The sequence below is a fragment of the Theobroma cacao genome, chromosome 2, assembly GCF_000208745.1.
Source record: "Theobroma cacao cultivar B97-61/B2 chromosome 2, Criollo_cocoa_genome_V2, whole genome shotgun sequence".
Classification (NCBI taxonomy): domain Eukaryota; kingdom Viridiplantae; phylum Streptophyta; class Magnoliopsida; order Malvales; family Malvaceae; genus Theobroma; species Theobroma cacao.
Window position 1 is genome coordinate 35,138,157 of NC_030851.1, and position 15,688 is coordinate 35,153,844.

The window sequence follows — 15,688 nt, forward strand, 5'->3', positions numbered from 1 at the left end:
GGGAAGGCAAAGTCAATTTAATGGAATAACTTGTGAATGAGAAATAAGTGAGCGCACTTGTGACAACCAGACAAAATCGATGACCCCAATCATATTTTGAGAAAATTGGATAAAAATGAGACACAATTAGAGGAGGGATTTATCAATTACCAATAGGCATATCTTTTTATGATGAAAAGAGCATTTTAAGATATTTAATTTATTCAGTCTATGTAATAGAAAGTAATTGATGTGTTTACTTGATTTTATGCATAAAACAATAACCAAAGTAACAACTTTTCAACAGTATCTGTAAAAAGCTAGAGAAAATGTCCTTAAAAAACAAAAAACTAGTATGCCTTTCTCCAAAAATATAACATGTTCTTTAGGGTTTCGTAAAAGTTAAAAATGATTGCTTACCAGGACCAAGACACATGTTGCAAAATGTAAAGCCAAGTGGATGTGAAACAAAAGAGAAGATTCTAACCTTCTGATCTTGATTTGATGTGCGATCATAATGTGTCAGAGTTAGAGTCGTTGTGAGTGGATGAGATCAACTTCGGTTTCACCAAATGCTGGGTCCCACATCAGTACCATAACGTTTGGTTCCTGGACACATCACCATGCTCATGGTAAGGCCAAGGGGGCTGCCCGATGAGGACAGGAGGAGTTAGAAATCAGGCAGACTTTTCAATTATCCAGATTGGACGCCACTCTACGTGGCATGTTAACGTACAATTTTTTAATTGGAGCAGCATTTAACTGTTAGGGCCAATGAACTTTCACATATATAATATAAAAGTCAATCTTCATTTCTGGAGGCAAAGTTATTTTGATAAGAATGTAATCATCAACTTGATTGCTTAAATTCAAAGAATAGTAAGGAGTGAAATTTGGTACCAAACCAAACTAAAGATTCTTAAGATGATAATTTAAAAAAGAAAAATAAAATAAAACATGTTTAACTATGGGTATGGACAGTTACATGACCCTTTTAAGGGGGAAATCTCACACATTTTAATATCTAAGAAGGTAGGGTTCCAGTTTCATTGTAACCCTTTCAGAAAATGTGGCATACCATTAATGATAGCAATAATTCGAAAAAAATTATACCTACTTCCTAATTTCAATAATGAAAAACTTTAATGAAATTTTTCACAGTGAAAAACGTTATATGAAGTTCTTTAAGTTAAATTTATGAAATTTTTAATTAAAACATTTCAATGCATAAAAATTAAAGTTGTAAGTAGATATTCATAGATTGATAAAATTCAACTTCTACAATATGGAAAAAAAAAATAAAAAAGCTATGTATTTAATAGTTAATCTTGTAATTTATAAAGCTAATGAATCCACACACAACGCTCATGACCCGTCTCGGGCCTCCTCGTCTCTCTATCGACAAGTTGAGGTTCGCACAATGCCGACGTTGTGAAGGAATGCAAGCATTCAAAAAAAAAAATAGTTCACACCTATCTTAATTATGTACATATTTTGCAAAAGTCTCAAAATAAAAAAAATTCACTAATAAATTGCAATTTTTGTTTGTCAATTTCGAATTCCATCATGTGTGAGTTTGATCCAATTTTATATCGGTTTATCATTTATTTATTTTATTAATTTTTTTTGTATTGAATGTAATAAATATTCAATATGTTGAAAATTATTTGATGGCAATGTAGTTTCGACTTGTGAATGTAATTAACTCTTATAAAAAAAAAGCTTCTAATAATAGACTGACATCATAGCATCATCTTATCTTATCTTTTGTTTTGTTAATTTTTTCTTTTTCCTTTTCTGTTCTTTATAGTTAAAATGTAGGAAGACAGTAAGAAAGCTTTATTTGTTTAATCAACCAATCAAACCATGCATGTGGCAACCTTGTTGAATCAAAGTATGCAATTGTTTATAGTGGCCGGCATAGATTTCTTTGTCAATGTCAACTAGGTCATAAAACATATGAAATAATCAGCTGCTGTGTAAGCATTGAAAGGGATATGGTAAGAAACCAAGGTGCTATTTGGGTCAATAATATTTGTTTTGGTGACAGATATGGCCAAGTTTGGGATAAATACCCTCTTGTATTTGATAGAATCAAGTGACATTTCCATTACATCAGATTGAATTGATTAATGCTTTTGGAAATTCAAAATGAAATAAAAGAGCTTGAGACTTAAACTATGTATTTAGTTAGGAAAGTAAAGGGAGTTGTCACGCCTAACTTTTGCGTACAACTATCATTATTATCCCTATGAAAGGTAAGCTTTCCTATTCATTGAAAAAGTGGCTAAAGAATTCCACTGCCCAATTACTCGCCGCAGGCCACCTTGGAGTGGGACGTTGGGTTGGGTAATATTTTAAGATGCTAAACATGATTTTTTTAAAAAAAATCATCAAATACAGATGAGACATAAAATGTGGTAGAAATTATTTACAGTAGGGAAAGGGTGGTCTGTGATGCACCCAAAAAAATTTGGTACCTAAAAATAAAATTATTTGTTAATTTTTACTATTAAATTTTGACTATTTTTAAACTAAATTAAAAGCTCAAAGTTAAAAAGTGTGACTAATAAATTTGATCCACCACTTTAAATAAAGTGATAAATTTGGCCCTTATCACTCTAATCTTTGATATAGCACTTGCAAAATTTTCAATCATGCATTTAGCTTTTCTCAATTATTTTTTATTCATTTTTTAAGGTCACTTTATAGAATAATTTATATGTAAAAAGTACATATATTAAAATGTTATGTGACCTAAAAAAGTATTTAAACTTTGAGCAAATGCAACCTCCTTTATGTATTCAATAAAAACTGTTTTAAAAAAGTTAGTATATTATTTATAATTAAGGTCTTCCACAGTCAATCCTCAACATATTTTTCATCTATTTAAAAAAAATGAAGGGAAATAAATGGTCAAATAATTTATCAAACTAAGAATCTTTAGTGTTGAAATCATTAATATATATGTATATTTTCATCTAAATGTTCCCAGTTGTTTAAGTTTGACCAGTACAAAAAAGTTTGCTTAAATTTTCCTTGATTTTATGTGTTACTATTCTATACATATTTTTAAACTTCATATACTGATTTAGAAAATTATCACATATTTTTTTCATTTATTGTATTAATATATTATTTTTTTAAAAAATATATTTAATATAGTATGGGATAATTCTGTAATTCTGAAGTTTTTAAATTTTATATGATGAATGTGATAATTTTTTGTAATATATATAAAGAATTTGGAGGAAAGAAATTTAAGTATCTATATGTGTAATGTTTTATTATGGGTGTGGAATCTTTGTTAGGTACAACAACTAGCACACGTCAAAACAAGTGCTTAAAGAGCAGTAGAAATCAAATAGCTCAAGTCCCTTAATTAGTCCACCGACACAACGAAATTTAGGATAAAAATCAATTAATTACACATTTTGTGTTCAAGTTATATTAACGTGTGTTAATTGATATCTAATGAAGAAACTTACACAATTTTCGTAAGTTATATGTTAAATAAAAATGCTACTTCATATTTTGTGAAAGTTTGATGTGGGTGCCATTTGGATTCAATGCAATTTTTATTTTTTTAATCCTAAAAAACGATTTTAAATTCACGTCTCTTCCTTTGCTTTTATATTACAACACCAAGTTTTGGGTTCTTTTGTGACCCAGAGAATTAATTGGTGCAAATATATTTAAGTCTAAAAAATAGAATTTTATTTAAGTTTTTTAGTCGAATTCAGGAAGCTTTCCGTTAAAAACAATTTAAATAAAAAGTAAATTTGACAATCAATAGAGTTCAATGAAAAAAAATTAATATTGTGTAAAAAAATTATTAAAACATTAACTATATGCAAAATTTGATCAATACTTATTGAATAATGGAAACTTGATTCCAAATTTTTAATGAAAATACTTATCTTAAAAAAATTATTAAAACTTATTCAAAACTTTTCAATTTTGTACACTTGATCTATATGGCAAGACTTGAAAATTTATTTGTTTGAATTTTCGATTTTTATTTTTATTTAAAGGTTTTCAATAAATAATTTCGTGAACTTAACTTCCAAGTCTAAAAAAGAGTATCAAAATTTATAGCCAATGAGAAGAAGAAATGCAATGAGTTTAGACGTCAATTTCACTCTAACTCCACGCTTTCCAGCTGTGCTTTTTGTAGTACTGGGATTTCTCTCTTGCGTGAGGGTTCAGTTAAACAGAGGACTGAATCCAGACTTCCAAAGTCAAGCACAATAGGTCATCGAGTTGGATGGATGCTTAAATTTCCAACCTTTTCCTTGCCCGTTTGTCTCTTTCAATGATTTGTTCCCTTCACAATCTTGAATTTTCAAAAGCAGCAGATTCGTTAGGTTCATTGGACTCCATGTCTACTAAACCCATCTCTTAAACTGAAATTTTATTAATTGATTAAAACCCCAGGATAGCTGCGATTAATTAAGTCAAAATTTGTAAGATTCCCAAGGCTGAAAATCATTATTAATTGTAATTTTTTTATTATTGTCATCATCTGTATAATTTTTTCCTGCAATTATCTTCCTTCTTCTAACTACCGAAATCACCAATAGCCAGGGCCTCATTATGGGGAAAAGTTCAACTTGGGTAGGTATGAGATAATTTTCACGCATCACTAGCTGTCGTGGATATAGAACCGAGTAGTACCCTTCATTAATTTACTCCAAGGGGAAAGAAATATATTATACAATTTCTTTTGCCCATGCATAAATGATTTATAGAGTAAATTATATCTAAGTCATGAACTTTGGACTCGATTATAAATTATATGAAAGAATATTTATTGGAGACCACGTCCTGCAAATTTTTGACACAAACTAATATTATGGGTCTTAAAATAATTTAGAGACGATGATTGTTTGCAATAAAATTTCTTGATTGAAGAAATGCATGGGGATACATGTTATGTGAGGGGGTTTGATTAGAGCTTGAAACTTGAAAGCATTATTTGGGAATATGACTCGTAAAAACAGAGCATGATTTCCCATGTTATCAGCTAACTCTCTGTTTCTGGGCATCTTGGTGATGTGTAGGCCAGCCACAATCGCCATCAAAAGCTGAAACTGTTTTTTGAGCTCTTCAAAAAATTCAGTATGCTTTCGGATATTCAGACAGATGACACGAATTCCAAGAAATGCATGCAAGGAGGCTGCCTTAAAACCCAAATTAAAAGAATAAAAAAATAAATAGAATTTTTATAAAACCCTACTCTGCTTTAAGAAGACATTCCACTTCAATAGCTTTGGAAATTTTGATTTCCCGGGAATTGGAATATTCAGCTTTTTCTCAGTTCTAAAATCAATTTAATTCTTCAAACCCTTTCTAAGAACCCAACCTCTCTGCTGACTCTTTGACCTCATTTCCCTTGATATTTGCTGAAACAACCCGAATTCAGGTTAAGCAGAAAATTAAGTAGACATACTTCAAATGGAAACTGAAACAAAAGAAGAGGAAAATCTTTTCCAAATTGAATCCTGAACGCCATGCTGTCGTTATTGTTGTCAAAACCAGGCCTCTGTTTTACTTATGATGAACTATTCTCTGGCTCTAAGACTAGAAACTTCCCTCCCTCAAAAAAAGTCAAATAAGAAAACAAAAATCAATAGGGTTCCCCATGTGCAACTTTCAACAACTCTTTCTAACAATAACTCATAGTAAAGCCTTCATTGCCAAGTTTCAAAATGCATGGGGTCCCAAATGTGACTCTTTTTCTTTCTTTTTTTTTTTCATTTTTATTTTCCTTTTCAACAGCTAAATGGATTTTTGAGCAATTAAAATGAGACCCCCTTTCATCAACTTTACATAAGAGACAGTAGGTGGCTAGGACTTGGTTTTCAATCCTTTAATTCCCTTTGGGCTCTTTATTTCCAACTTTGAGACTTGACAATAAACCTTCAGAAAAGTCCTTCAACAAGGGTCATTCCATACATATCTCTCTCCTATCCACTTTTCTCTTCTTCACTAAACTCTATCCTCTGTTTTTCCTCTCTTTTCCTTTCTATATCATGGCCAATTCACTTAACCAAGCTATCACTACCCTCTTCTTCTTCTCCTCCATAATTCTCAGCTTCTTTGTTCAAGCCAAGCAAGACAACCCTTGTCCATATCCATGTTACCCTCCACCAACAGGCACCGGCGGTGGCACCCAAATCGGCGGCACTGTCCCTCAAACACCTCCGGCTAGTTATTCACCACCTCCTCCACAAGGGACGTCCTACCCTACACCAACAGGGACTTTACCATACTACCCTCCACCACCTTATGGTAATTCTTTATACGGTCAGCCCCCTCCTGACCCCATCTTGCCTTATTTCCCTTACTACTACAGAAAACCTCCTCACAAAACAGATGATGAGTCATCAGCAACAAGTAATCCTGGAAAATCATTGCTCACGATTGCAACCACAAATTTTATTGTATTTGTTTTCCTAGTTGTTTCTAGTTTAGGGTACTAGCTGAAAATTTTTTGTGTAAAGTATTTGTCTTTAAGCCATGTTTTCAATGAGATGAGGGTTTGAATGTAGGGACTTTTTAGTGTTTAATGAGAGAAGAAAAAGAGGTTGGGATGCGTTCTTAGTTGCTGAAAAAAGGTGTAGAATTGGTGATGTGGTGAAAGACAAGGGGAATCGAAGAGGTGGTGGCCCCAGGCCATTACTCTTTTGTTTGCTAATGAAGAGATGACCAGTATGTTTATTTTTGTTTCATCTTCTAATTTCCCTGTTTTGTGTTAATTGTTCTGATTAGAATTTCTGCCAACCATTCGACTGCATCACCTAATTTGGATGAGTTCAAAATGGACGGTACTGGGAGTTTTAAACAATACGTCAAGGGGAACTTTCCTGACTGAAAGAATTCTTTGCTAGAACTCAAAACAAAAAACAAAAAAAGAAAAAAAAGGTCCATTTTATCCTGGCCTAATTTTACTCTTATTTTTCCCTGTTGGCACTATAACTAGATTTCTCTTTATATAAGCAATTTGCAGAGGTCTATATTGGTTCTGGGTACAACCCCTTCCAACGAGAATGATGTCCTTTAATAACAGAAATATTATCCTTGCCAACATTGTTTGCCTAAGGAACCATTCTCTATTTCAGAGAAGATGTCCTGACAAAGAAACAAATTGATAGGTATCTGTCAATATCATTGATGATTTGGTTTGATTAGGTTGAGGGTCGTTGATATTTGATAGCCATTCTTGCCCAAAGGAAAGGGTTGGGGGGGGGGGGGGAGGGAAGGACGGGTTCAAAATCAAATTGCTGCAATATTGCCCTTTTTTTTTAATAATTTTCCTTCAAGTAAGTCATATCGGAAGTTTCCGAGTTTTAGACTATTCAAAAAGTAGATACCCTCCCTTTATGATGTCACCAACCAATTACTATTCGGATAAAACGAGAAGGAAAAAGATTTGTGATTCTAGTACATGTAAATTATACATCCAGGGTCTCTTTACTGTAGATCCCATAAAACAAGTCTGTCTGTCGTGGGGCTCAAGTTTAGATCCTTTTATTTTTCGAGAAGAGTGCATCTATCGTTAAACTTTTCCAATGGCGAGAAAGCCCTTGACAAATTGATTTTTTATGCATGTGTATAGTTGTCACTGAGGTTGGTGGGGGGTGCAAAAGACTTTCAAGTTTCAAACCGAACCCATCATTATTAATTCACTAATCCAGCTAAATGTTGCATTACACGCAGCATAATTTAAGTTGTTTGGAGTAACCAAAATAACTACAATGTAGGGATACTCTAATATCAACAACCTACTTTTGGTCTTGCCATTTCTCTGCTGCCTGGTACATTTTAAATTCAATGTGCATTGATTAGAATCGAGGATACCTGTACTGGCTGCCTAGGCTTAATGAGAAAGGAGAATGGGTGAAGACGGAACACCATGACAGATCATTTCAGGAAGCCACAACTGCCAAACGGCCCATCCCAGAACCACTGCCAATTCCAGCACTTTTCATGTTCTTCCTCACCATCTCACCACTATTTCTCTGGGCTCCCGCTTTTGGCCTGCCACCAATCTTATGATCTTTTACAACCTTACTACTACTCTCTGATATTCGATGCTTTGGCAAATTGCTGCCCTCTTTCTCTCGCTCTTTCTTCAAAAGAACCACATTTTGTCGTGTCACGGATTCAGAAGAGCTGTGGCCATCAGTTGGTGGAGTTGAAGATATGGTGCCAGCTTGTGATGATTCAACTGTAGGAGAATTCAACTCTACTACAGGTCCACTAGCAGAAAGGACTTGTTTATTTGCTTCCTTGGAGAGTGATGACGGTCTTGGAGTTACTCCTATCCCTGAACTTGCTGACTTCTGTCGTACTTTAGCTGATTTCATGGTAGATGATGCAGGCTGAGATAGAAATAGAAGAAAGCCAGTGTTAAATCTAGTAACAAATGGAATAAAAATACAAAATGTAGGAGTCGGATTACCATAGGACAATTAATCACAAGAAAAGGTAGCAATATATACAGGTCCAATCTAAAGATATATAAGTGCAACTTCCTATGAAAGAAGAAAAAGCAAATTATCAATCTTATATCATATACTGAAGGTGACAGTCAAAATAAATGATCAGCTTGAAAGGACAACCCAAATAAATGTTAAACCATATAGAATGTATTTCAGTGTTTCCATCTTGATAAGAAAGTTAGAGATTAAAATCATTTAAATTATGATACTCAAAATATGTATCACCTATGTTCTGTTACTCTCAGAGCAATCCAAAGCTCTCATAGCATTAAATAACACTCCAATTTCCATGGCAAGAAGGAAACTTGGGAAGATCAAATTGACGCACCCTCTGTTCTTGTGAGAGATTAAGGACAAGGATTAAGGTACAAGTGCCCACTCAACCTTGTGCTTCTCCAGTCAACTACCAAAGTGTATCTCTTTTTCCCTTCTTTGATTGTTTACTGTAGATAATCTACTTCATTTCAGATTCTCACATACCATAAAAGAAAGGTCTAAGGACAAGGAAGTTTCCTTAAACCAGTATGAAACATTCAGTAGAAACGTGAAGAATAGGTTTGCAAAGAAGATGCAAAAACCTCTAATAATTGTGAAAAGAACAAGCTTTAAATATTGCCCTATCTCCTAAAGCTATTGCTTCAGATAACTAATTAGATTATCCCACATGCAATGTCAAAAATATCAAGGTTCTCAAGATATTACATAAGAAATGAACAAGAGTAACCTAAAGCTATTATGCTAGAGTATGATTACATAGGAGTCAACATAAGTGTTCCAAGTTACACATGCACTCATGCGTATGTGCTTTTCTGTGTAAATAACCACATCTGAAGACATATGACAGGTGCATTGAGCTTCTAATGTACCTTGTTTCCAGTAGATCCGGGTGTTGCGGCAACATGATAGAAAGAAGGCATGGGTTTTGCTTTGAAATTAAGGCTTTTCCGCAATTGCTTAATCTCAGCCTCTGTCTTTTCCTGCAATAACAGCAAATGAAGCATTCAATTTATTTGCAAATTTTAGCAACCCATTAGTCCAGAAATGTTAGAGCGGCCCATCTTTTCAAATACTAATAAGGAAGCACATAGAGAAAAACCAATTCATCTTCACTTAAAATAGTAAATTCTAAACATCATATGCTTCCCATACCTGTGTTCTTGCTTGAATCTGATTCATCTCAGCCTCTTTGGCATGCATTTTCTCTTCTAATTTCATGTAGAACTGAAACCATTGTATGACAAAAAGAACAGAGGAAAACATTACTGTATACCTTAATCTAAAGAATGAAAAAAAATTTCAGAATGACAGCAAGCTTGCTTGCCTCTTTTCTCCTTTCTGCCCGTTCATCACTTTTGAATTGGAATACTCCAGCACTAGACTTTACATCTGCCTTAGATGAATTGACAGTCTGCTTCAGCCTATGTTAAAGTTACACTACATTAAGGTTTAAAAGTCAACATTTTGATGCCATAAAGCAATCCCCATAATGTTGCTACACACCTATTTGGTGTCTGCCAAGCAATAGGTTCAATCTTCTTTGATGAAGAAGGTTGAGCTTCAATTACTTTCTTTGTCATTGGTCCATTTATACTGCCACAAGAATGAAATAAGCGTTTGAAATATCCCCTCAAATGAAACATACATATTCTTGAAATGCAAGAGATAATACATACCTTTTACTCTCAGCGCTTAATTTTGCATTGGATCTTTCAGAATCCTGGGCAAGAAAGACCAATGAAAAGGAAATTCAAATTGCAACAAGTCAAAATAAAAATGCTTAATAGAGAATGGATACTAGGGTAAAATACAGATGTTGCCTTTTTCAAGATTTTTTTTTTCTAACTTCAGGTCAAAGTCAAAATTCTCACCTCTTTTTTGGGAGATCTGTGCATTGAACGCCGAGTTGGAGTGGCAGTTTGTAATGGCAGCTTTTCTGCTTTCATTCTCCCTGAAATTTCTTTTTCCCTTCTCACCTGAATCTTTGCAGCTACTTTTGAATCACGAGAAATGTTTTTCTGGGAATGATCAGGACTCACTGGAGACCTCAACCTTGTTTTGGAAGCTTTACTTTCAATAGCAGTCTTCGACTAGAATGAAAAAATTAATGAGTAGAAGCCACAAGGAGGTAAACAAGACAAAATTGAGTCTACTTACGAGAGCATGCATAAGAGATAAAGAGAAATATACACATCAAATTAGAAAACCATGTGAAAGACTCTTCCCATATAAACATAAACCTGAATCAACATGACAGTTGTTTTTCAGAATTTCAAGAACCAATATAAATATAAACCCATACCTTTGGAGGATGATTCTGCCCATTTTCTAAATTAGTAGTATCAACTTCCCAAGTGGTTCCAGTGTTAGGGGATGCATCCCTGGGCTTAAATGATTTATCAATATTACCTGCATCATCATCATGGTTTTCTTTTACTTCTTCCTCTGGTTTATCATTGCTTATAAGTGGCTTATCACATCCAACTTCACTTTGATGGGTTTCCTCAGCCTTAACATCTCCAGGGACAGTGTCCACCAAAACATGAGTTTCATGAGCAGATAAAACACCAGAATATTCTCTTCCACATTCCATCAACGCACCCTCACCAAGGTATTTTGAACCTTCAGGACTCTTGTCAAAGTGAGCAGAATGGCTACCTTCATATGCATGATCAAACCAGTTCCCTTTGTTTTCATGATCAAATGGGCTCCCTTCATTTTTGCAACAAAAATCTTCCTCATAATCTGCATCATTTAAGCCATTCTCATCAAAATGATGGCAGTGGTTACCTTTACTTATATGATCAGATTCATCTCCATAACCCTTGTTCTCTGCAGCATCATCCTTGCCAGTATGATATTCATCTCCACAACCCTTTTTCTCTGCAGCATCATCCTTGCCAGTTTGATATTCATCTCCACAACCCTTATTCCCTGCAGCATCATCCTTGCCAGTTTGATATTCTCTGTAACCCTCGTTCTCCACAAAATCACTTTCACAGGTTTGATCTTCTCCCCCATTTTGGCCCTCAGATGAACCCTGAAGAAGAAGTGCCTTCTTTCTGAAGTGAGCTTCAAAATAAGCTTTCTTCTCAATAACTGAACCTGGTTTTGAGCATTTCTCAACCTCTTCAAGATATCTATTGTGTGAGAAGGAGGACCTTCTTTCCCAAGCTAGGGGTTCGTTTTCAAATCTTCCAAATGATACAGAACCAGAATGCAAAGATTCTGCCTGCCCAGTTCAAAAAAATTAGAAGTTAAAATAAATGAAATAGGTGGACAAATTATTTGCTACAATGAAGTAAATTGTATTTTCTGAGACAATTTACTATCAGAAACACATAAAAGAAGTTGGCAATTATAAGGTTTTTCTTTTTGGTCCAATTTCATCAGCAAAAATGCTTCTGGAGGCACTTGGGATACTGCGAGCCATTATAGTTAGTGACAATCTTCCATAGACTTTCAATGTTTCAGAATAATATAGTAGAACTTTCTAATTAACAAATCTGTTGCCATAGCCAATTTGAAATCTAAAAAAGAACAAGAACATATATAATACTACAATTTTATCTATTAGTGTCAACATAAGGATAAGATGCAGTTCTTTGTCTAAAGCAGGCATTCATCTTCTGCACATCCTGGCCCTAATTTTTCGGTTCAGCTCCTCTAGATTACTTTTCCAAGACACCATCATTAGGTTTATGTGTGTGGCGTCCAAATTAATTTCTGGGACCCACAATTGTGAACCTTGATTATGAGTTGTAATCCCCCATAAGGATAATACCTCTGGTGCAAAAGCAGATAATTATGCTATATAGAAAGCATTGACAGCAACTTACCAGTGTACATGATAACTTTCTAATTGTATCACTGTTACCATAAATTTAGTCTTTCCGCCCCCCCACCCCAACCTCCCCCACAAGGAAAAAAAAACTAGAAAATTATTAACGGAAGCAGATAATGAAAGGATCCAGAGAACATAGGAAGAGGTTAAGTAAATCTTTTGGCCTTCTCTATATGATGACATAAGGAACAATGATCATTATCGACCGATAACAAATCAACCGGTTGATTATCAGAAACTGAAATATCGATAATAAGTAAACAGATTGACGAAGCTTAAACTTCAATCATCCAAGGGGGAAAACAGATAAAGAGTTTAAAAAATGAGAGAGAGAGAGAGATCATTGTCAAAAATTAAGACCAAAATATAGAAAAGATGCACGTTCACTTTGCAAATCAAGTGAACCAACCAGTATTTTCTTTTTTGGCTCTTTGTTTTAGTCCAAAATAAAACAAATTAAAAAAAAAACTTCATCCATCAGCTTATCATTTCATTAGTTAAAGCCAAGATTCAAGAATGAATGAGACAATTTATCATTTCTTAACGTCAAACGATCTCACATATTCAGTAAGCACTACAATAACTACACAATTGACAAAAAAATAATTCCAGCTTATAAATCCAAACACTTTAAAAGAAGAAAAAAAAAAGATTTGCCTGAAAACTAATGCTGAAAGGCTCTTCAATCTCTCCCGCCATTTGCAACCAAAATCAAGCTCCAAGCATCAGTTACCTCAAAAATCAACACTCAGCAGCCGACATCCTTAACTCATCAACGGATCAAATCAACCAAATGCAAAACACATTTCTTGAAAACGTCAACAGTAATAAACGAATCTTAACTAAACGTGCTTTGCGAGTAACACACTAAGAATGAAATACCAAAACCAGAGCTCCAAGATTTTCTTTTCTCTTCTTTTCTTTTGCTTTTCTTTCTGATCTTTCTGCCCTATCCCTTTTTTTTCTTTTTTAATTGCTTTTGTGAGTTTGTTGTGTTCAGTGTTAAGTGTAAAAAGTTTGCGAGGAACTTAAAAAGTTTAGACGATCAAAACATATTCATTATAATAAAACATTTTAAAAAAAAATTATATATTATCATGCGGGGTTGGTTGTCTTTTTTGTCTTGTACTCATCAGATCACCTCATTAAGAATCAAACGGCTCTGATTTCAGATCAGAGGGAGAGGATTCTGATATGAATCGTGGTCAGTTTAAAACGGCAGCGTAACAGGGATTGAACTAGTAGGGATGTCCCACGTGTCACTTCATTAATCTGTTGACTTTCCCAGCATTGTTTCCACTATACAATTTTCTGTAAGTGGATCTAATTGTAGGACCCGTTTGAAAACTTCCCAAATGAGAAATGTTAAAAAGATGTATTTAAAGACAAAAAGAATCTGTTTTGACGTTTTACCAAACAGCTACCAAATAAATATAAACTATTTCTGCCTAAATAGCAGCACCCAAACTATAATGTAATCTTAATTAACTATTAATTAATGAAAGAAATTGGAGGCTCTTGATATTGAATGTGACATTAGTATTAATAGTCGTTGCAAGCAAATATTTACTATCTTTTGTAGGGCCAAGGGCTTGACTACATTAATATGCAGTCCTATTTCTTGTCCCTATATATTATTTTATTTATTTATTATAATTTTAATATTATACATAATATTTCACTCAATATTATGTACATATATTTCTTGTTTTAAAAAAATAGGTCCGATTCTTCTATTGTCGCAAATAAAAAATTGTTTTAACCATGCTAAAAAGAATTGCTAAATTTTAACTTACTATATATGAATATGATATGTACCTAACAATATTAATTCCAGTTTATTACATATTTGCATCCGAAATTTTTTAAAAAAATGTACAAATTAATATTTGAAGAAAAAAGTACAAACAATATACATAATTAATAAATAAATTAATTAATTAATAAAAAAATTTAAATGAAAACATAAAAATAAATAACTATATGGTTCAATGAATAAACAACCATGTAATTACATAATCAAATAAAATAGTAAGTAAATATAAATAAATATGTAACTAGATGATCAAATAAATTAGGAAATAAATAAAAATAATATATTCATAATTAATTAAAGAAAAAAAATTAATACATTCATAATCAAGTATATAAATAACATTTTAATTTTTTTTAAATAAGATAATTTGTTACTTATAAATATGTGAAATATATTATTGACTAATATATCATTTTATTTCAATATATAGGAAAACAGTAATCATTTCATTGAATTTTTATTTTATTATTTTTTTCATTAATTTATTTAATATACAATTATTAGTTAACACTAATTTCATTACCAACACTATTTTCGATCTCACTGTTACAGCATCACTATAGTGTGGAACAAAGCTCAAATCTTTGTTTAAGTATCTTATTTAAATTTTAGCTTTTTCATAATAGCTCAAGGCTTTTGCTTTCTCATGTTTTAGAAAGAAATAAATAAATAAAACGAGAATGGAAACTGTTGAGCACTTTTTAAATTCATGATTGGATAATTAACAAGAGCCAAAGAATGCATATGATGTGGATCTGATCTTCAAGGTGGGGCCCTAAAACTTTTGCAGAGCTGATGGTAAAGGTTTTTGTATTGCTGCAATGATTGGGGCCGTTAGATTAGGGAGGGAGGATCATGATTAGACTCAAGTGGGGCTCAATAAGCCATTAATAGGTACAAACGCGAAATCAGGCCTTGCACGTGTAGGGGCCGTCCATGTCATTTGCAATGCCGACCTACATCGATGGTACCGGGTCGCCTGAGTTCCGGTACAGATGTCATCATCTCCTTCATGTTTGACGATTCTACACCCTACACGTCACACACCGGATCCACATGATTATGGCCATGGAGGGAGCAGATATTGGTCAAAATAATGCCTCTTTTTTTTTTGTTTTTTGATAAGTGAAAACAAATGCCTTTAAAACTCTGCTATTGCAGACAAGAGAAAAAATTATCTTTTGTTGTGTAGCTTAAATTCATTTGTTAAAAAAAAAAAACAGTCAAACTCAAAATGCTACCAAATTAATATCAACTAGACTAGTAGTATATATATTTGTATCTTTTTCTTCGTGCATACATGTGATTACTCCAAAACTAAAGAAAGCATTTAGAACGAAAATGAAAAAAGGCAAATAAATCTGAAATAGACCCCACACCCATGTGAAATCAGAACCATGGTCAATGGACCCATGCATCTAACCATCTAACTTGCAAGAACATTGGGTGAGAGATCCACATCAAATAGGGAAGTCCGTGGCTAGCTAGCTGGTTGATTTATACTTTATATCATTGATTTTTTTTGTAGAAAATTGGATCGAAGAG

General features: G+C 33.4%; 2 protein-coding genes across 2 annotated transcripts; one reads left to right on the plus strand and one right to left on the minus strand.

Moving 5' to 3' along the window:
- Positions 5,812 to 6,713, plus strand: LOC18609767 (formin-like protein 5). The gene has a single exon (XM_007045060.2). It carries the CDS (start codon positions 6,015 to 6,017, stop codon positions 6,462 to 6,464), a length of 450 nt encoding a protein of 149 aa, XP_007045122.1. The 5' UTR covers positions 5,812 to 6,014; the 3' UTR covers positions 6,465 to 6,713.
- Positions 7,634 to 13,354, minus strand: LOC18609768 (protein WVD2-like 7). Its single transcript, XM_018116372.1, has 9 exons — positions 12,985 to 13,354; positions 10,786 to 11,715; positions 10,355 to 10,573; positions 10,160 to 10,203; positions 9,987 to 10,076; positions 9,808 to 9,904; positions 9,636 to 9,707; positions 9,353 to 9,463; positions 7,634 to 8,366 (listed from the first exon to the last, which is right to left on the minus strand). The coding sequence occupies exons 1-9, from the start codon at positions 13,024 to 13,026 to the stop codon at positions 7,911 to 7,913; spliced, it is 2,061 nt and encodes a 686-aa protein (XP_017971861.1). The 5' UTR covers positions 13,027 to 13,354; the 3' UTR covers positions 7,634 to 7,910.

Excerpts from the sequence above, each read along its gene's own strand:
- LOC18609767 (XM_007045060.2), top strand. The coding sequence starts at position 6,015 with ATGGCCAATTCACTTAACCAAGCTATCACTACCCTCTTCTTCTTCTCC.
- LOC18609768 (XM_018116372.1), bottom strand. The coding sequence starts at position 13,026 with ATGGCGGGAGAGATTGAAGAGCCTTTCAGCATTAGTTTTCAG. Across the intron at positions 9,905-9,986 it reads GCTTGGCAGACACCAAATAG|GCTGAAGCAGACTGTCAATT; the intron begins GTGTGTAGCAAC and ends ACTTTAACATAG. Across the intron at positions 8,367-9,352 it reads CCGGATCTACTGGAAACAAG|CCTGCATCATCTACCATGAA; the intron begins GTACATTAGAAG and ends TTTCTATCTCAG.